The sequence below is a fragment of the Tamandua tetradactyla genome, chromosome 6 (genome assembly GCF_023851605.1).
Source record: "Tamandua tetradactyla isolate mTamTet1 chromosome 6, mTamTet1.pri, whole genome shotgun sequence".
In the NCBI taxonomy this organism is placed as follows: Eukaryota; Metazoa; Chordata; class Mammalia; order Pilosa; family Myrmecophagidae; genus Tamandua; species Tamandua tetradactyla.
Window position 1 is genome coordinate 23,228,989 of NC_135332.1, and position 20,378 is coordinate 23,249,366.

General features: G+C 57.4%; 1 protein-coding gene and 2 long non-coding RNA genes across 4 annotated transcripts; 1 reads left to right on the forward strand and 2 right to left on the reverse strand.

The window, feature by feature from the left end:
- The first annotated feature begins 1,072 nt into the window (after window positions 1-1,072).
- SLC4A1 (solute carrier family 4 member 1 (Diego blood group)) lies at window positions 1,073-17,180 on the forward strand. Of its 2 annotated transcripts, XM_077164176.1 has the most exons (20): window positions 1,073-1,189; window positions 4,807-4,889; window positions 5,022-5,109; window positions 6,129-6,190; window positions 7,011-7,191; window positions 7,290-7,425; window positions 7,866-7,989; window positions 8,154-8,238; window positions 8,365-8,546; window positions 9,044-9,254; window positions 9,503-9,715; window positions 9,893-10,041; window positions 10,149-10,343; window positions 11,380-11,544; window positions 11,944-12,033; window positions 12,580-12,746; window positions 13,278-13,531; window positions 14,498-14,667; window positions 14,753-14,926; window positions 15,618-17,180. In XM_077164176.1, the coding sequence occupies exons 2-20, from the start codon at window positions 4,875-4,877 to the stop codon at window positions 15,696-15,698; spliced, it is 2,742 nt and encodes a 913-aa protein (XP_077020291.1). In that variant the 5' UTR covers window positions 1,073-1,189; window positions 4,807-4,874; the 3' UTR covers window positions 15,699-17,180. The 2 variants fall into 2 exon arrangements, with proteins under 2 accessions (XP_077020291.1, XP_077020292.1); XM_077164177.1 differs by lacking the exon at window positions 4,807-4,889 and having other exon boundaries at window positions 1,123-1,189.
- Window positions 13,661-16,132, reverse strand: LOC143687312 (uncharacterized). The gene is made up of 3 exons (XR_013177490.1): window positions 14,468-16,132; window positions 14,280-14,334; window positions 13,661-13,922 (listed from the first exon to the last, which is right to left on the reverse strand). It is a non-coding gene; the product is annotated as an uncharacterized LOC143687312 (long non-coding RNA).
- On the reverse strand, window positions 16,607-18,871 carry LOC143687313 (uncharacterized). Its single transcript, XR_013177491.1, has 3 exons — window positions 18,792-18,871; window positions 18,548-18,652; window positions 16,607-17,223 (listed from the first exon to the last, which is right to left on the reverse strand). It is a non-coding gene; the product is annotated as an uncharacterized LOC143687313 (long non-coding RNA).
- Window positions 18,872-20,378: the final 1,507 nt, after the last annotated feature.

Below are 20,378 nucleotides of genomic sequence, written 5' to 3' on the forward strand. Positions count from 1 at the left end.
CTGAGTCCGACCGGGAAATCTCCAGGCTGGTGGACACAGAACCCAGCACTGTCTCTCTTTATAGATGAGCAAACTGAGCCTGAGAGGGGCAGTGACTTGCCCAGAGTCTCACAGCCAGGCAGGGTCAGGCTGGAGTGAGGCTACACTCCCGAGGCCACGCCCAGAACGGCATCCACGACACCCCTTCTGTCTCTTCATTTTGTCCATCTGAACTCTCTTTTAGTCTCCACACCACCCCCCTCGCCCCCCCCCCCCCAGAAACCAGAGTCCAGGGATAGGTGCCAGGGCTGCAGCCACCCCCCACCCCCATCCCCAGGAGCAGAGAGACTGCCCCGTTGGGGAGAGAGTGGGGAGGGGCGTCTGTGGGTACCACAGGGGCCAAGAGTGCAGCTGCTCTGGCCCGGGTGCCTGGGCCGCCCTGCTCACAGAGGAGCCAGTGTGCCCAGACATTGGGGTTTTGTGAGCCACGGCGCTCGGAACTGGGTGCGGGGATGGGTGCTTTTGTTGCCCTGACATTGTTTCAGGTTGACGGAGCATCAGTGTCTTAGCTCCCAGGAGCCAGCCAGGGTCTTGGGGAGAGGGTGGCCAGGGCACCCCAGACAGGGGCGGGAAGAGGAGGGGGTTGTCAGGGTCCCCCCCAAGCACTGAGCAGGTCCCCAAGGGGGAGGCTGCGAGGGAGGAGTGGGAGTGAGGAGGACATCAAGAGAGGAGAGGGGAGAAGGCACCTGTACATGGGGCCAGGGCGGAGGGGCCTGGCCAGAGGGGAGGATGGCCAGAGGCAGGACGGGGGGATCCAGAGGTGGCACAGACCTGCTGGGAAGCTGGAGCTCCGAGAATCCGCCCACCAAACCTCAGACCACAAGTGAAGTCTTAGAAGCAACCTAGGAGGGCCACGGGATGGCTTGGGGGCTGGCTGGGCCAGGCATGGGGGCCAGGCTCACAGCTGTCCAGATGTGGGGGAGAGATAACACTGTTTACTGGGCACCCATTGGGAGCAGGGCGGGGGGTGGGAAGGGGCTCCTGGGGCCCATGGGGCGGGCAGATTAGGAGGCGGGGGCATGAGTCAGGGGTTTGCGAGCTGCCCCTGGGGAAGGACCTGGCGCTGTTAGAGCTGGCGTGAGCTCGGCTGATCGCAGAGGGCACGGGCCGCTGCAGGAGTTCGCCAAGGGATCCCGAGGCTCGTGAACAGGTGGGTAGGGCTGGGGGTGGGGTGGGGGTGGTCCCACAGCACCTGCCCTGAGGTTCTCAGCAGGTGCCCAGCCTGAATCTGTGCCCAGGTAGACATGGGCATCTCCACCTCCAAGGGGGTGCAGGGGGGTGGATAAGGAGTCCTGATGTGTGCTGTGGTCCTAAGGGCACAGGGCCTTTGGCACCTGCAGCTGGGGAGAGTGGCGTGCGGGCATTGGGAAAGAGAGGCTGGCATGTCGCAGCCAGGTGTGTGCTGCTGGTGTGTGTGTGTTGGGGTGGGGGGTAGCAAATCTGACACCACTGCAGGAGTGGGTTCTTCTCTGGCTCGTATTTATAAGTCCCTCAGATCCCACAGGTGTTACCCAGTCCTTGCCCCCCATTTCCTCTATATATGGGGGTCCTCAGGCCACCTGGTTTCCAACTGAGGAGGCAAGATGTCACTGACACTGCCTCCCCTTTGGGACACTTCCGGGGTTCTATCAGGAGTTCTGGCACTGTCCCCTGTCCGGTGGAGTGTTTGGAGGGACAGCAGGAGCCCACTGCCACCTGAGTTTCTCAAAGCCCTGAGCTCAGGCCCATTCCATGGGAACTGAAGGAGGATGAGATGGGGGTGAAGACAGCAAGTCTGACCTGATAGTGAAGGCAGACATTTACATAGAGCACTATAGGCCAGGCACTGTCCTAAATGCCCAATGTAGATGAACGGATTTAATGCTTACAATTACTCTATGAGGGAGATACTATTATATCCCTGTTTTATGGATGGGAAAACTGAGGCCAGAGAGATTGGGTCATTTGCCCAAAGTCACACAACTAATAAATGGCAGGGCTGGGGTATGAATCCAGGCAGTCTGCCTATAGAGTCCCTGCTCTTAACCACCAAACACTGAACCACCTCTAAGGGCTCAAAACTGTATACTGTCCTGGGAGGCAGCTCAGCACACGGGGAGAGAGTGCCTGGGGTCAGGTAGACTAGGGCTTCATCTTGCCGCTGGTACCTACCTACTGGGCAACCAGATTGGTAAACCTCCCTGAACCTCAGCCTTCTCATCTGTAAAACGGGGCTAAGGACATGTCATACTTCACAGAGTGGTGTGGGGAGTATGTGTGATAAAGCGGAGCAGCTCTCCATGTGACATGTGGGTGATTACATCAAGGTGGGGCTCTGCCACCAGGCAGCCCCTCCCAGTCATCTGGTCACCGCCCACCCCCCAGCCTCTTCCCAGCTGTGTTGCCCCTCCCCCTGCCCCCTGGGGCCCAGATGCTCCACTCACCCTTATCTGCCCCTGCCTGGCTGGCTGGCCACCCAGGTGTTTGGCACACTTCCAGGCGCCGGGCAGTGATGGGGAGTGAGCTGTTATTGACGCCAGGCAACCGAAGCCTGTGGCCGGGGGTTGTCCAGGCAGGGCAGGGACAGCGATGTGGGTCAGGGGTAGGCCCTCCAAGGCCCCGGCTGAGCTCCAGGAAGCCTCCGTTCTCCCTTCTTCTCTCTCACTGATGTCTCAGAACCATGGCCAAGAGGCCCACCCATTGTACAGATGGGCGGCCGAGGCCTGGAGAGGCCTGAAACCACCCACTGCCTGCCCTACCTCTCAGAAGGGAGAACAGGCCACAGTCCCAGCCCCACGGTGTGTGTGGGGAGGTCTTTTAGCACCTGAGGCTTAGACATCCTTGAGGCTTCCCAGAATCTGAGCCCAGGAGGGGAGTGGGCAAGGCCAGAGAAGAAAGAGAATAGAAATGGGGGAAGAGAAAGGGAGGAAAACTTGGGGAGAAGGGGAGAGGTATGAAGAGGAGAGAGAAAGCCCATGGCCAGGACCCTCCAGGGGCAAACCCTGTCCTCAGGCTTGAGGACCTTCCCATGGTCATCACTTGTCTCCTACCCTCCACCCAAGGTAGGGATCCCCCTGTTCTCTCAGTTCGGTGGGGCTCAGTCATGCCCTTCCCTATTCTAAGAACTTTCCTGAGAAAGTTCTTTGTGCAGGTCCTTCTGTCTACTCTCCCTGCCCTATTCCCCCACAAAACACCCAGCCAAGCTTTGCACGGTCCCACCTCTGCACCTTTGCACCAGCCATTCCTCATACCTGGGCTATCCTTCCCCCTCTCAGCCCATCAAATCCCACCCGTGCTTCTAGGCCCAGCTCCAGGGACCGCTCTGCCAAGGGTACCCCCTACCAAACAGTCCTACTCTTCTTCCTGCCACACAGATCCAGGGCACCCAGCACACCCAGCCTCGTGGCCTGTGTTTGTTTGGGGGACACATTGTCTCTTGAACCACTCTGGGAGCCACGTGCCCCCAGTTTGTCTCCTCAGTCAAGGCTAGGAGCTTCTTAGGGACCAGACCTTGTTCCTCTCAGCATCTCCAGGGCTCGGCAGGAGGCCAAGCCCAGCATAGACATGCCTGTGGACCTGCCCCAAACCCAGGGTCCCTGTGCTGCAGGGGTGGTAGGGGTAAAGAAGGCTCCTCCACACCCAGCCACCTTAGGTGACTCTTGACCTCCCCTTGGGCTTGTCCTCACATTCCTAGGGTGGGCACACCTTCCTCTCTGTTAGACACACACTTGGGGAAGCTGAGGCCCAGGGCTCAGTGGCCTGACTGCATCCTGGTCATCTTGGCTCCCCAGTTCCCCAGTCCCAGTGGGGAGCCATTCTTACATTCTTTATGGAGCACCCATTATGTGCCAACCATTCTGCTAGGATGATTCTGTGGTGATTGAGACAAATGGGTCTTTGCTGTCATGGCTTCCCTTCTAGGGGTAGCATCAGATATTATATACACAAGTCAATCTAGATACCAATAAATTGATCGGGTTAGTAAATGTTAGAGTGGTCAGGGAGGACCTCTTTGAAGAGGTGGCATTTGAGCTGAGATGTGAGAAGGGCTGAAGGGTGTGTGTGTGTGTGTGAGTGTTTTGGTGTGTTCCAGGATGAAACAACCGCATGTGCAAAGGCCCTGGGGCAGGAAAGGGCTTGATGAGTGCTAGGAGCCACAAAGATGTCAGCAGAACAGGTTGAAAGAGAGGAAGGGGCCGGGCTCAGGATGGGATTGGGGAGAGAAGCTGGGTCACGTCATCCAGGGCCTTATGGACCAAAGTCAGCAGTTTGAAACCCTCCCCTCCCTCAATGTCCTCAAGGCAGAGAGCCCACACTGCAGATACTTTGCCCCACACACTCCCGAGGATGCTGCCACCCCATGGCCAGTGCAAAGCAGCTATTTATGGGAGAACAGAGTATGCTGTGGAGACCTTCAGGGGAGCTGGGCCCCTGAAGAGAGGCAGGCCATGCCTCTGCAGTTGGCTGAGTCCTGGGGATGGGCAGGAAAAGAACCCAAGTGGCTGGAAAAAGGAGTCAGCTTTGAAGAAAGCTCTCCCCCACCCTCCACAGCACACTTAGATGGGTGCCAGCCACCTAGCTTCCTCTTCTCTGCACTGTCCCATCCCTCCTAGCCTCTGGGCACCTACCAGAAATCCAGCTCCTTCACCCATGGCCCCACCCCCTTCCTTCCTGTGGCCCTATCATCACCCAACCCCTGGGATTCCCCTTCACTGAAATGCAGCCCTCTCTGGGGGAGACAGGAGACCCCAGAGGCCCTGTGCCTCAGCCTGTGCCCCTCCCCTGTAGGGACCCGCAGGGCGGGTTATGCTGGGGGCTCAGATCGCTGCGCACAACTGGACACTTGGGACAGCGCCATGGGGGACTTGCAGGTGGGTCTCTCTCGGCATCTGCAGGGTTCCTACCTGAGGGCTCTGGGGACCCAACCCTGGGCTTCTGCCTTCCGGGGGAATGGCGGTGGTCAGGAGACCCTCACAGCTGCACCCTGATGCCATTCCCCTCAGGATGACTATGAAGACTTACCAACAGAGATTCTGGGAGAGGATTATGAAGACCCAGGTATCCCCGTGTTGCAGGTGGAGGAGCCAGCAGGTGAGCTCTACCTCCCCAACTCTGCCTGGGATGAGATGCTGAGCTCCAAGACAGTTGGGGAGTTTGTCCTGTCCCCTTGTCCTCACTTCCCCAGCCCCAGGGCCAGTCCTCTCCACAGTTCTGGCTGATTGAAGGATAAACAGAGTTTGTTTGAAATGATCACAGAAGGTGACTGGGGGGTGGGAGGACAGGACCAGTCACCCGTCTCTGAGCCCCATAGATGTGTGTGAGGCCAGCCAGGCCGGTCAGGTAGAGGGCATGAGTTCACAGGCCACCTGTGCCCATCCAATGCCAGTTTTGAGGCCAGGCACTGAGCCTGTTCTGGGAAAGGTGTTCTGTCTGGGGAACCTAGAGGTCCTGAGAAATGGGGGGGCCTTGGGGACCCCCAGGACAGAGAGGCATCAGGAAGGGTACACCTTCCTTGACCTGTCCAAGGTCTTAAGTGGGAAGCCCCAGGCACGGACCTGTTTACTGTCAATAGAACTTAAGTGCTGGCAATTGGCATTGGAGACAAGAGGCCCCTCTGGGAAATGAGGGCTGGGGAGGGATGGAGTGGGGAGAGTATAAGTTCCGAACCCATGACCAGAGCTCAGCCTGGAGGCAGTGAGAAGCCGCTGGCCTGGCAGGAGTGCTGAGGCAGGTGGAAAGAAGGAAGGGAATCTGGTCCTGGAGGGTGGCAGAAGAGGAAGGAGACGCTAGGATAGTCCTAAAAATGACCATTTAGGACTCTCCAACAACCTGGGAGATGTCCCCTCCCCTCTGCATCCAGGCAATCTCCAGGATGCTCACCCAGGAGTGACAGAGCCAGGCAGGGTGGAGGACAGACCTGGGGAGCCGCAACCCTGAGGGGCGGGGTGGACTGGGGGTGCCAGTGTCAGCCAGCGGCCATGGGAGACAGCTGGGCATCCTGCCAGGCCTGGTCTCTGAGACGCATGGTGGGTGCTGCAGGGGGATTTCAAGAGCCCCTCAGGCTCATGGAATCATCGGGGGGCAACACTAACCGGCCCCCGGGTTTTCAGCTTTCCTCCCAGAGTCAACAGCCACAGACTACCAAACCACATCGCACGCCAGCAGCCACGAGGTGAGGCCCCCCATGGCCCCCCACTCCCTTGCCCAAGCTGCTTTTGGGACCCATCATTCCACCAGGGCAAGGGAGGGGTCAGGGGCAGGCAAGATCCCACAGACAGGCAGAAAAACAGAAGGGACATGGAGCGGGGAAACCTGGCCGAGATAAACTGACCAGTCTGAGTCCCCAGGCCCTGTGGCCCTGGCCAGATGTCCGGTGCTCACTGGGGAAGCACAGAATTCAAACGTGTGCTGTCCTCTGCCCAGGCCCCCCAACCCGCCTGTCAAGCCGGTGAGGGGATTGGGCTGCCCCTCAGCTAGGCTCCTGGGAGTGGCCACCTGGCCCCAAGGAGACCCTAAGACATGTTGAACCTCACGTCACCCAACAATCTTGGAAGCAGGAGACTGACCCAATGACCCCAGAGTTCCCTGAGCCACCAAGACCCACCTTCCCTCTCTGTTCCCTCTGAGTGACCACCCCAGAATGCCTTTAAGTCCAGAGGTTCTCCAAATTCTTTCTGGGATGGGCTGAGGGGTCTGCTCAGAAAGTTGGGGAATAGAGCCAGAGGCTTGAGCTGCCACCCACAGGGGAACTTGGGCATCTTGCCATGCTTCCCACCTCAGCCGGGACTCCTGGTTGCAGCATCTGACCATCCCGATCGCCCCTCAGAGCTCAGGGTCTGCCCCTGAACCTTCCAGGGCCCTCGAGCACCCATAAGCACCCCTCGGGAGCCTGCTGAGTTCAGGGTATGGGTGTCCACTGTGTCCTGGGGTTCCAGTCTCCCCATGGCCCTGCCCTGCGCCTGATGGACTGACTCAGGGCGGTGGGGCCGCAGGTCTACGTGGAGCTGCAGGAACTGGTGATGGACGAGAAGAACCAGGAGCTGCAATGGATGGAGGCAGCACACTGGGTGCGGCTGGAAGAGAACCTGGGGGAGGATGGGACCTGGGGTCGCCCACATCTACCTTATCTCACCTTCTGGAGCCTTCTGGAGCTTCAGAAAGCCTTCACCAAGGGTGAGCCCAGTGGGCCCCTCTGCGGCGGCTGCCCATGAGGCCTGGGGGTGGAGGAGGGCCATGGGCCAGCTGCTTAGGACACCCTCCACCACCTGCAGGCACCGTCCTCCTGGACCTGCCAGAGACCTCCCTGGCTGGGGTTGCCAACCAGCTGCTGGACAGGTTTATCTACGAGGACCAGATCCGGCCTCAGGACCGAGAGGAGCTGCTTCGGGTCCTGCTGCTCAAACACAGGTGCCCCTGCTCACCTGGCCCAAGGTCTCCCTGGGTTCCACCCCGCCCCACCAGGGTGGGCCCACTCTTTATTCACCATTGCTCCTACCTCTGACAATTCTCAAGGGGTCATCATGTCTCCATGCTCGGAGTTGGCGGCAGGAGTCTGGGAGCCAAAACCTTCCCAGGCCCCTGCTCCCAGGAAGGCAGCCCCTTAAGCCCTGTCATCTGTCCAGTTTTCTGGGTCCCCTTAGTCATTTTGGAGAGAGGTCACCCACTCCTATCCACAGTGTCATTTCAGAAAAGGCTCTGATTCTCCTGCCCCAGGGTCTGTCCGGTCTGATCACTGGGAAGTCCCACTTGGTGTCTACACCTGATCCCTCCTGCCATCCTAGCCTCTGTTTTGCTGATAGCCCAGCCTGGTCGGCTCACTTACCCCATGTTCCCTATGTGTCCTGCAGCCATGCTAGAGACCTGGAGGCCCTGGGAGGTGTGAAGCCCACAGTCCTAACGCGCTCTGGGGATCCCTCACAGCCTCTGCTCCCCCAGCGCCCCTCGCTGGAAACACAGCTCTTCTGTGAAAAGGTGAGGCTGTGCCAGGTGTGTGTAAGGTGAGCTGAAAAGCCCCATCCAGAAAGTGATTAGAAGTGAGAAGGGGGCAGGGCCTTGAGGAAGGGTCTGGATGCTCAGATCTCCTGGGCACATGGTGACCTGAGGCCTGCCTGCCCTCACCATTCTCCTTCCATCAGAAAGAAGAGGACACAGAAGGGCGATTGTCATCTGGAATTCTGGAAAAGATCCCCCCAGATTCAGAGGCTGCCCTGGTGCTAGTGGGTAAGCGGCTCAGCCTCCACCCCTCACCCCACGCCCCCCACACTAACCTGGGGTCCTGGCCCAGCGGCCCTTTCCTCAAGTACACACCACCCCCAGCCTGGCCTGACCCCCTCATTCCTCCTGCAGGCCGTGCCGCCTTCCTGGAGCGACCTGTGCTGGGCTTCGTGCGCCTGCAGGAGGCCGCGGAGCTGGAGGCCGTGGAGCCGCCTGTACCTGTGCGCTTCCTCTTCGTGCTGCTGGGACCCGAGGCCCCCTTCATCGACTACCCCCAGCTCGGCCGGGCCGCTGCCACCCTCATGTCAGAGAGGGTGAGGAGGAGGGAGGGCTGGGATTGCTGGGAAGCCTGGCTTGGCTCCGGGAGGACTACTTTTAGGTTCACTGGTTTGACCCATTCAATCCAGTCCCGCAGGCTCTGACCCATCTGGCCAGGGCAGGCCCATCTCTGCGCAGTTAGGTCTAGTCCCACTGGTCGGCTTTGGTCTGGTTTACTCTGGCTTGACCTGGTCTAATCCCACCATTCTCACCTGGTTCCATCTGGTTAGATCTGGCTTGGTGGGGCCACATCTGGCCTGGTTCCATCAGGTTTGTTCTAACCCACCCGGTTTGCTTTCCCCGGCTGGGGCCCTATTTTTTCTCCCCAAAGCCCTGTCTTTGTGTGGGGGGAGAGTGGAAGGCACAGGAAAAGCCGCTCCTAACAAGGAGGAGCTGGTGAGTCTGTTGTGGTCCCTGGAAGCCCTGGCTGTGGACCCCTGGCTCCTTCTGCTCAGCAGGCCGGGACAGCCCTGACCCCCATCCCTGCCCGCAGGTGTTCCGCACAGACGCATACCTGGCCCAGAGCCGGGGGGAGCTGGTGCACTCCCTGGAGGGCTTCCTGGACTGCAGCCTGGTGCTATCCCCCACGGACGCCCCCTCGGAGCAGGCCCTGCTCAGCCTGGTGCCTGTGCAGAAGGAGCTGCTGCGGAGGCGCTATCTGCCCAGCCCTGCCAAGCCAGACCCCAGCTCCTACAAGGGCCTAGGTACCTGCCCCTGCCCAGCCCAAGGCTTTCTGAGCCTCCAAAGGCCCTCGAAATACCCCCCAGCACAGCCTTGTGAGCCCCCGCCTCTCCTGAAAAACCCTTTCTTCCCAGCAAAGACCCTTCTAACGCCTCTCCCTGTCCTCATGCCTTCTTGGCCACCCCAATTTCCTCCCCCCTCCAGCCAGCTAGTTCCCTTGTCCCAACACCTCCTCTGATACCTCCAACCCCCATCCTGTCCTCCACCACAGACCTGAATGGGGGCTCCGGGGCTCCTGGGGGCCCAGACGACCCTCTGCAGCGGACAGGCCGGCTCTTCGGGGGCATGGTGCGTGACATCCGGCGCCGCTACCCCCTCTACCTGAGTGACATTACGGACGCGCTCAGCCCCCAGGTGCTGGCTGCTGTCATCTTCATCTACTTCGCCGCCCTGTCACCCGCCATCACCTTCGGCGGCCTCCTGGGTCAGTGCCTCTACCCGAACCCCTAACCCGCCTCTCCGAGCCTCTGGCCTCTGCCCCACCCTGACTTCTGACCCAATCTGATCCTCTGGACCCCAGCCTGAGCCTGCCCATGACTCACTCTAATGGCCCCTGGATGTGATCTCCTGACCTTGACTCCACTGTGACCTCTGTCCGCAGGAGAAAAGACCAGGAACCAGATGGGGGTGTCAGAGCTGCTCATCTCCACCGCTGCGCAGGGTCTGCTCTTCGCCCTGCTGGGAGCGCAGCCCCTGCTGGTGGTGGGCTTCTCAGGACCCCTGCTCGTGTTCGAGGAGGCCTTCTTCTCGGTAGTGCCCCCCTGGTCCCACTAGGCCCCCGGCCCCGGTCCTGCCCCCTGCCCCCACCCCAACCCGGGCACTGGCCCTGACCCCCACTCCCTCTCGCGGCCTCACAGTTCTGCTCCACCAACGACCTGGAGTACCTCGTGGGCCGCGTGTGGGTTGGCTTCTGGCTCATTCTGATGGTGGTGCTGGTGGTGGCCTTTGAGGGCAGCTTCCTGGTCCGCTTCATCTCCCGCTACACCCAGGAAATCTTCTCCTTCCTCATCTCCCTCATCTTCATCTATGAGACCTTCGACAAGTTGATCAAGGTGGGCCGCCGCGGGGATGTTAATACACGTGGTGCGCGCGCCTGTGCGACACAGCACGTGACTGAGTGCCGCTGCACGTGGGCATGTCCGGCATTTGTGCGGCCGTGTTCTCACCTGTGTGTATCACTGTGCGACTATAGGTGGCTGCGGAGACATATGTGTCTCCATGTCCCCATACCTATCTGCACACGTGACTGTGACAGCATGACTGTGACCACGCATGTGTTGACACCTCCTGCCTGGGACCCTGCGTCCTTGCCATGATGCGCAGATCAGCTGCACAGGAGGGGGCACCCCTGGGTGTCCATGTCCATGTTTATGACCACCGTGTAACGAATAGCAAGTGTGACGGTGTGCATGATTTTGTGTGTGAGACTGAGCATGGGAGCTGCCTTCAGGGAGAGGGGAGTGGGGGTTCTGGAGACTCTGAAGTCCCCCTGCTTGCTCTTTTGCACTTGCCATCAAGAACTGCAGGGCACACCAATGAGCACCCTGCCTCCCCAGCTCTGTCACCTTGAGCTTTGCCTGCCTCAGATGGAAGAAGGGTGCACACTGTATGTCTGATTCTGTTGCTTCATGGGTCTCTCTCTTCTAGATTTCTTAAGCTCCTTCTAGAAACCTCCTCAGCACTTGTTTTCTGCCCTCCAACCTTCTCATGAGCCCCACATACTTGGTGCACATGCACAGACACATACCTTCAATTGTGCACACATAAACTCAATTGTGCACATACACACTCACTATTCACATATATATATTCATTATATACACATACACTCATTGCACACACCTGTGCACACGTATATACTTATTGCCTCCACGGCCCACTCCACTCAAGCCTAGCCTGATCTTCATCCTGAAAAACAAGCCATGGAATCCCACAGCTATTCTGTTACCATAACAGCTAAGGAAGTGGGGTGTTCGGATGGATGGACGGGTGGATCAGTGGGGGATGGTATATGAGTATATTTTGCTCATACTTCTCTGCCCAAGCCAAAGCTGGGAGGGAACAGGGTACCTTGGTTTTCTGCTGCAGATCTTCCAGACCCACCCGCTGCAGGAGAAGTATGATTCCAACATGCTGAAACCCCAACCCCCACTGCCCAACACAGCCCTCCTCTCCCTCGTGCTCATGGCCGGCACCTTCTTTTTCGCCATAATGCTGCGCAAGTTCAAGAACAGCTCCTACTTCCCAGGCAAGGTCAGCATCCCCTCCCCTCCTGCCCTTGCCTCCCATGCCTTATCTCCGTCTAAAGCCCCTCCCCAGATTCCCATTCCCAGCTGCACTCCTGTGTCTTGAACCCTCCCAAATCCAAGCTTCTGTGGCCTCGTCTCACCAAAGGCAAGCCCAGACCAGGCTGAGAACCCGGTGGGAAACCGGGAACAGGTCTTGGGAAGGGAGTGGAGAAGGGGGCCAGGGATGGGGTTGAGCCAGAAGAAGAAAAGCAGGAGGTACAGTTGAGATGCAGGATAGGGCATTAGGTCTTGGTGGATTTCTTGGAAGGGCTGGGACCCCTGGGTGAAGGTGAGGCCGGAGGGAGGGTAGGCGGGAGGTGGGAGCCACTGGGCACTGACCACTGGTCCTTGCACCTGCCACCAGTTGCGCCGGGTCATCGGGGACTTCGGGGTCCCCATCTCCATCCTGATCATGGTGCTGGTGAATACCTTCATCAAGGATACCTACGTCCAGGTGACCCCTCTCCCCAGCCCTCAACCCCCAGACCCCTCTCCCTGGTCCTCGTCCACTCCCTCAGGATGCCCCCTCCTCAGAATAACTTCCCCCAACCTGAAGCAATCCAGAATTACCCTTAACCCCATTCCTGCCTCGTCTGGGAACCCCATGTCCTTCCCAAAGCCTCTCAGGACCCCTCTGGCCAAAGCAAGGGGCTTGATCAGGATCCCCCTGTACCCTTAACCCAGGGCAGTAGGAAAGCATCTACTCTGGAGCCGGCAGATCTGGATATAAATCTCACTTTGGCTACCTAGTAGCTGTGTGATGTGGGGCACACTACATAACCTCTCTGACCTTGTTTCCTCATCTATAAAATTGGGGACAAGATGTAAAGGGCTTAGTGCAGTGACTAGGCACTTAACGTGCCTAAGTTCCCAAGTGCTCCCAGCACGATTCCTTGGCCCCCCAGAACCCTGGCTCCCCACCACCCACTTGTCTCCATCCTCTTGCCCCTGCAGTCTTGGGCAGTGGGACTGTCTTCTCACCAGCTGCCCCCTCCCACAGAAACTCAGTGTGCCCAAAGGCTTCACGGTGACAAACTCCTCGGCCCGAGGCTGGGTCATCCACCCGCTAGGCTTGTACAAGGATTTCCCCATCTGGATGATGTTCGCTTCCGCCCTGCCTGCTCTGCTGGTCTTCATCCTCATCTTCCTGGAGTCCCAGATCACCACGTAAGAGCCAGGGTTGGAGCCAGGAGGGTCAGAGGCAGAAAAGGGGGCAGAGTTCGAGGCACGGAAGAGACGGACGACTGAGTGTGAGTCTCAGCTGGGTGTGTGACCCTCTGGAATGATGAATGATCAGGGGGCACGTCCAGGTTTTGTGAGACCTGAAGCTTTATAATTTGAGGGGCCCTTTTAAAGAAAAAGAATACAAAATGAGAACTACAAGCTTTAGGCGCAGGCTCTTGGAAGAGGCCTGTGCAAGCCAGGGTTTCTGAAGTTGACGCTTTGTTACCTTCCTAGTAAATCTTCCTGTAGACGTTCTAAGTGGTGCCTAAATACATTTCTGCTCTTAGTGTCTGTGATTCTAAAGATGGGGAGGGAGAGAGAGAGAGCAGGAAGCTCAAAGGGAGATGGGCAGAGAAGGACAAACTGAAGTGCAGAGGGACCCCAGTATGGGGAAGGCTGGGAGGGGTAAATGAGATGGGAGTGGGAGTGGGGAAGACGTCTGCTCACCCCTGACCCCCACCCCTACACCCCCAGGTTGATTGTCAGCAAACCAGAGCGCAAGATGGTCAAGGGCTCTGGTTTCCACTTGGACCTGCTGCTGGTTGTGGGTATGGGGGGGCTGGCTGCCCTCTTTGGGATGCCCTGGCTCAGTGCTACCACTGTGCGTTCTGTCACCCACGCCAATGCCCTCACTGTCATGGGCAAGGCCAGCACGCCTGGGGCTGCGGCCCAGATTCAGGAGGTCAAGGAACAGCGGATCAGTGGGCTCCTGGTCTCCGTGCTCGTGGGTGAGTGGGGGCCAGGGCCACGCTCTCACCCTGGGCTCAGCTCCTTCCTGCCCCTCACCTTGTCTCCCACCCAAGCTTTCAGCCCTGCCCACCCTTCAAGCAGGCCTCCCTGCCCCCACATATCTCGGCTGTGTCTTTCCAACATCCGTTATTCACTGGCACTCCTGGCTAGAGGGAAGCCTAGAGGAAATGCCCAGGGCACTGGGATGGGCATCAGAGCAGAGAAGGAAGGACGACCTTCATTACTGAGGCGCCCTCAGAGCCATCTAATAGACGCTTACTGAACTCTGGGTTCCAGCAGTGCCCTGCTGCTAACTTGGTGTCATCTCCTTGTCTCTGGGCCTCACTTTCCCCGTTAGATGCAACTGTAGTCTCTTCCAGCAAAACTGTTCTATGATTGAAGAAAAGGCCGATGCTCCAGGCATCGTGGGGGGTGGGGAGATGGAAGATAGACGGGTCCCTGGGGTAGGTCTGAGTTCTGGAGCAGCTGGAGCTCAGTGTGGGTGGTGCCCAGTTGCTGATGGAGACATCATGGAAATTATGAAGTTGCTGTTATTTGGGGGGGTGGGCTTGGGAGTGGTTAAGATTTGGATAGGTGAAAACTAGGGAGGCATTCTGGGCATTCTGGGCTGGAGATGGGGTGGTGGGAAAGGTGTGACACCCCCCTCCCCCCTCACACACACAAGGTTAAAGGAGTTGGCTTTGAAGTCATGCAGGCAGGAATTTGACTCCCAGCTCTGCCACTTACTAGCTGTGTGGCCTTAGGCAGGCTGCTTCACTTCTCTGAGCCTCAGTTTCTTCATCTGTAAAGTGGGGGTAACAGCAGCTGCCTGGGGTTGTTTGAGGATTAGGAGGGCTCACAGTAGGGGCTCTGTATGACACCTGCGGATTCGTACCCCAGCCCCGGGTCTCTGCTGACGCTGGTCCCCCACTGACCTGGCTGAGGGTGCTTGGTTCTCCCTGCAGGCCTGTCCATCCTCATGGAGCCCATCCTGGCCCGCATCCCCACAGCCGTGCTGTTTGGCATCTTCCTCTATATGGGGGTCACCTCTCTCAGCGGCATCCAGCTCTTTGACCGCATCTTACTCCTGTTCAAGCCACCCAAGTACCACCCAGATGTGCCCTACGTCAAGCGGGTACAGGGCCCTCCCGGCGCTAGGCCCGGGGCGGGGATGGGAGTGCAGGGGCAGGGCAGGCGCTGACCCAGGCCTCCGCCCACAGGTGAGGACCTGGCGCATGCACCTGTTCACGGGGATCCAGCTCATCTGCCTGGCAGTGCTATGGGCGGTGAAGATCACCAAGGCCTCACTGACTCTGCCCTTCATCCTCATCCTCACCGTGCCGCTGCGGCGCTTCCTGCTGCCGCTCATCTTCCAGAGCCTGGAGCTCCAGTGTGTGAGTGGCGCTGGCCCGCCCCCACCCCCTCCCAGGGCCTGGGGAGGGCAGAGCGTGGGCGGCAGGACTGCTGGAGCCAGGGCAGGGAGGGGGCATCAGAGGGGCTGAGCGCACGGGGCTGGGGGGTGCAGGCGGCGTGGAACTTGGGAAGCAGGAGAGCTTCAGGGTTGAGGTCAGGCGAGCCTAGGGTGGAGATCCAAATCCTGCCCCTGCCCCTAGGGGCAAGAGCCCTCGTTTCTCCACGTCTCCGTTTCCCTCATCCGAACAGGGGCGTAAATAAGGACGGGGTGTTGGGAGGGTAAGGAGGCACGCAGGTGGGGAGCTGTCTCTACCACTGAGTGGCTAGTTCTGTGGCTTTCAGCTTGTTTGGGGCGGGGTGGCGCCTGCAGTCGAGCTCTTCCACGGCGGGATGCAGCTGACTGCGGGCGCCCTGGTGCAGGGGGACGCTGCCCCGCCTCTGCAGGCCCTCCCCTGCCGAGGCACCAGATCCCCAGGGGCTCCTCACTCTCTGTAAACTGCTCATCTAGACCCACCCCTGTGCGCACCAGAGGCTACGGGGACAGGATGGGACTTGTCCAAAGCTCAAAGGCAGCCAGGCCCTCCCCTAAGCCCAGCGGCACCTCTAAGCACCAGGGAGGGCTTGTCTGGCCTTGTGGCCTCTCACCCTGTTTCCTTGCTGCCCCACCTCTAGCTGGATGCAGAGGACGATTCCCAGTTGACCTTTGACCAGGAAGAAGGCCGGGATGAGTACGAAGTGCCCATGCCTGTGTGAGGGGTGGGTCGAAACCCCGGCCGCTCTCGTCATTCCATTCCCCCATCTTCCCAGGAGAAGCAGAAGTCCACAGACACCCCCTGGAGTCCCAGCCCCTCTCCTGGGGGAGCAGCTGAGGCCCCTGGGCGGAGCCATGTGGGTGAAGGGGGGGTGGGGTCAGGAGTGTCTGGGAAACCTGCCACAACTGACTGGCTTTTCTGGCTGGAGATGCCTAGGGGGCCTACAACAGGGGACTCGCTCCCCTGTCTGTCCCTCCTGCTGCCACCCACGTGTGTGCACCCTATGCTGGAAGGCTTACCTCTGAGCTCTCCTCCTCGTGGCACAGCCAGAGGCAAGTTCTTGCTTGTGTGTGATCTCGGGCAAGTCCTTTGACCTCTCCAGCCTCTGCTTCCTCTCCTGTAAAATGGGTATGTTGCTAATAATACCCACGTTACAGGATGGCTTCTAGGGACCAAAGATGTATGGGAAAGGAGTATTATACTCTAATCATCATGGCTTTTCGAGCCTGCACACGTTCACACAGCTCCTGAGCCTTCCAGCCAGGACCTGGACCACGTCGCCTGACTCCTGGACCAGAACTCGGTCCTCCACTTCATCCACCCACCTTCCCATGCTCAAAAGGTGCCCCTGCTGACTGCTCCCAGCCCCTAGCCTGTGACTTTCTTCTCCCGCAGCAGGGAGTGGTGTCCTAGAGAGAACTAGCGAGCACAACCAGGGCTGGGACATAGGACTCCTGGGTTCCTGCTCCCTCCCTCAAGCTCTGCAAAGGACCCTGAATTCATTCATTCATTCATTCATTCCATAAACATTTAAGCAGGGCCATTTACAGGGGTGACTGAAACAAGATCCCGCCCTGGGAGAAAGGAGGGTGCAAAGGAGGCCACAGTCTGCTTTAGATTTGGATGGGGGTGGGGGGAGGGACAGGAAGGTAGGGAAGGGAAGGGAAGATGGGAGGGGGAGTGGAGAGATTTGTAATTTATTAATTGTGTATTTTCTAAGGATTTTCATTGTACTTTGGCTTCATACATGCACACACCCTTCCCCCCATAATTACAGACCCACTGTCCCCAACCCCACCCAAACGGAATCTTGGGGAAAACCGAGATTTAACCAATTGAAGTAGAAGACTGGGCTCTCCAGAACACGGACAAAATCTATTTTTTTTAACAAAAGAAAAATATAAAAAAGACTTGAAAGAACTGGAAGTGGTGAGAGATGGGAGAACCTGAGGAGCAGGACGTCATAAAAAAGAAAGAGGTTGTGGGCTCTCGACTGCCCCTGAAAAGCGGACATCCACCTCCCACCACCTCCGTGATCTCTGCCTCAGTTTCCTCATCTGTAAAATGGGGACGATAATTGTACCTACCTTGTAGGGTTGTTGTAAGGATGAAATGAGATAGACATGCATGTAAACTGCTTGCTTAACAGAGCCGTGTGGCCTCAGAGGAGTTCAATAAAAGTTATCTGCTGATGTTATTTTGATTGGGGTGTCCTTTCCCTCTCTGTCTTTGCTCCTAGAACACTGCTAAGAAAAGCAGGGAAGAAGTCACCCACTCTGCTAGCTCCCTTTCCCTCGAGGCTTAGGAATATGTTTGCCAATAAATGTGTCTGTGGTTGAGTGGCTGCCTTGCCAGACTTCCTCTTCCCAGAGTCAGGGATCCAGGGGGTCTTGGCTGGACATGGGGTGTGTGGTGGGAACCGGTGCAGGGCTGTAGCCTTGGAGAGCAAGGAGAGCCAGGCTAGGGTGGCCCCAAGGCTGAGGCAGGGGCAGAGCTGATGGCCTGAGGCCTCAGGGTAGAGGGGCCAGCACCCAGTGAGTGGGTGGGAGAGCAAGTAGAGACATCTACACTCTAGGCATCTTTCCTCTCCCCAGATAAGCAAGACCTGTGGAGGGGGACAAAGATGCTGTAAGGAACCCCCGGACCTGCCCCTCGTTACCTGTGGATCCCCACATCCCTTTGGACTGGTCAGCCCCTTACTCTGGATCATCAAGTTGGGTAATAGCTTTAAGAGGCTCAGAGAGGGAACCTGACTTACCCTAGGCCACACAGGAATACCACCAACACCTGACCAGCTTTCCATTTGCCCCCAAACCCAGTTCCCTTTGGAGTTTGTGCATCTTGCCCCCCACCCACCCCCAGCAACAATAGGTGGCTGCTGGGTCAGGTGTCACCCACACCCAGAGAGGAGGATGCTGGGATATATCCCCTCCCCACCCTCCCCAGCCTTCCAGCAAGAGGTCAGCACAGGGCTGGGCTGCCTGGCTTCCTTCCCTGAGTCTATATTTACTTGCTGCTTATCCCCAGCTGACCCCTCCCAGGCTGGCCGGGACAGCCAGCAAGGGGCTGGAGAGTTGACATCGTCCTAGGGAGAGCAGCCCAAGCCACCCACCTCCCACAGCCAGCAGCTGTGTGGCCCAGCAGCCCTGCTCTTGGCCCTCTCCCCAGGGCTTGCCAGACCCCCGTTCCACGCCCCCACATAACTGGAAGCCTGGCATGAGGGGATTGTGCAGAAGGCTCAGGCCGAGATTGCTCCCAGCCTCCTCCCAGGGTAAAGGCAGGCTGTGCAGCCCTGTGCACGTTGGTCCCCTCTCTGGGCCTCAGTTTCCTGCCTGGCAGATCCCCTCTGGCGAGTCCTTCCCATCTCCTGAAGGAGAAACCAGCTCACCAGGATGTGGACTTAGGAGAACAAATGCTGGCTCAATTTGGGGGGAAAAGTCCTGTCTCTTTAAGGTCTACACCCCCTGTCCATGTTTTTAATCTGAATTCTGGGACAGTCCCAGGAGATCAGGTTGGGGCACCAGGTGGGGAGGCTGGGGGACCCTGGCGGGGCTCCTTAAAGCACCGCACCTCTGTGCAAAGTACCGTCTGAGGACCAGCAGCAGTAGCAGCGTCGCTAGGGAGCTTGTCACAAATGCAGTCTCCGGCCCTAACCCAGGCCCGCTGAAGGAGAACCTGCATTTTAACCAGGGCCTCAGCTGACTTATAAGTGCGGACTTATATGTGGGAAGTGGGGCCTTAGGAAATGAGAGGAATAGGGGTGGGGCAGGGGAACCCGGACTTGAAGCCTCTGCCCTGCTCACGCCACACCCACCCTTTTAGAACAGATCCTGAGGCCTGGTTTCCTCTCCCAACCCGTTCTTGAGTGAGTGAGGGGATTTCTGGAGGGTTCTCAGGGGGAGAGGGAGGCAGCTAGATCACCGGCTGTCTAATTCCAGCCCCCCCGCCCCCCCCCCAGTTCCCGGCCTCAGTGTGGAAGCCCTCAGCCTGCAGAGGAGTGGGAAATGGGAAGTCCCCGGAAGTCCGCCTGGTGCGGCTTCCGGCCCCTCCCTCGGCGTTTCCCCTCGGGGCTTTCCTTATGCCTCTGGCGCCCGGCCCTGTCCACACCCCCCAGCGACCTCTGCCACTTTAAATCCATTCAACCCCTTTCAGCCCATTTGGGGAAAATTACCTCGACCCTCCACCCTTGAGGCGAAGTAACTGCCGTAATGAAATCCACACCTTGTGTGAACACAAAGCAGCCCCACTCCTGTGAAGGGGATAATTCCACAGAATCAAAAAGCTCCAGACCCATCTGTGTTACTCGGTGAAGAGTTAGCCCAGTCCATAGTTTTAACTGCTGATATCCCCCACTTTTACCTCTCTGCTCTCCGGGGCGGGGGGGATGCTCAGAGTGCACCCACTCCCCTCCCCCCAACAAAGCTACAGTGCCGGGTCCCCTTGTGGCTCTGGGTGCGATTCTCTTTAGATTATGCTCCTAGGTCTCAGGACATGAATTGCTGGGTCATGCTGTATAAATAGGTCCACCTACATTTGGACAAGTATGGACCTCTTTTTCTCCACCATATCTGCACCAGTCCACAAGCCCACGGACAGTATAGGATGTCTCTATGTCCCCATGTGCTTGACATTATTCATTGGTTTAATTTTTGCTAATCTGATGGAAGTTATTTTTCCATTTGTCTTATTACTAATGAGTTTGAGCCTCTTCATTTGCTGACCAAATAAATAAAATAAATTGCTTTATCATAGCTTTTGGTCATATTTCTATTGAGGCTGATGTTTTCTCTCCGGATGTTGGTTTGCAGAGTTTCCTGGTATAGTTGAGTCCTTTTTGGTTTTAGATATTGCAGAAATATTCTCCCATTTTGACACCTGTCTCTGTACTTTGTCCATTTCATTGAGCAGAAATCCATAGTTTTGTAATTAAATAAATATTTTTTTACTTTGAAGTTACTTTCGTTGTTTTAGTTTCTTTTTTTAACATTTTTATTGCAAACTATATATATATATACAAAAAAAGCAATACATTTCAAATACATTGTAACAAGTAATTTGTTCTAGTTTGCTAGCTGCTGGAATGCAATACACCAGAAATGAAATGGCTTTTAAAAGGGGGAATTTAATAAGTTGCTAGTTTACAGTTCTAAAGCTGAGAATATGTCCTAATTAGAATAAATCAATAAAAATGTCCAATCAAAGGTATCCAGAAAAAGATACCTTGGTTCAAGTAGGCCGATGAAGTTCAGGGCTTCTCTCTCAGGTGAGAAGGCACATGGTGAACACAGTCATGGTTTCTCTGTCTGCTGGAAGGGCACATGGTGAGTATGGTGTCATCTGCTAGCTTTCTCTCCTAGCTTCCTGTTTCATGAAGCTCCCCTGGAGGCATTTTCCTTCTTCA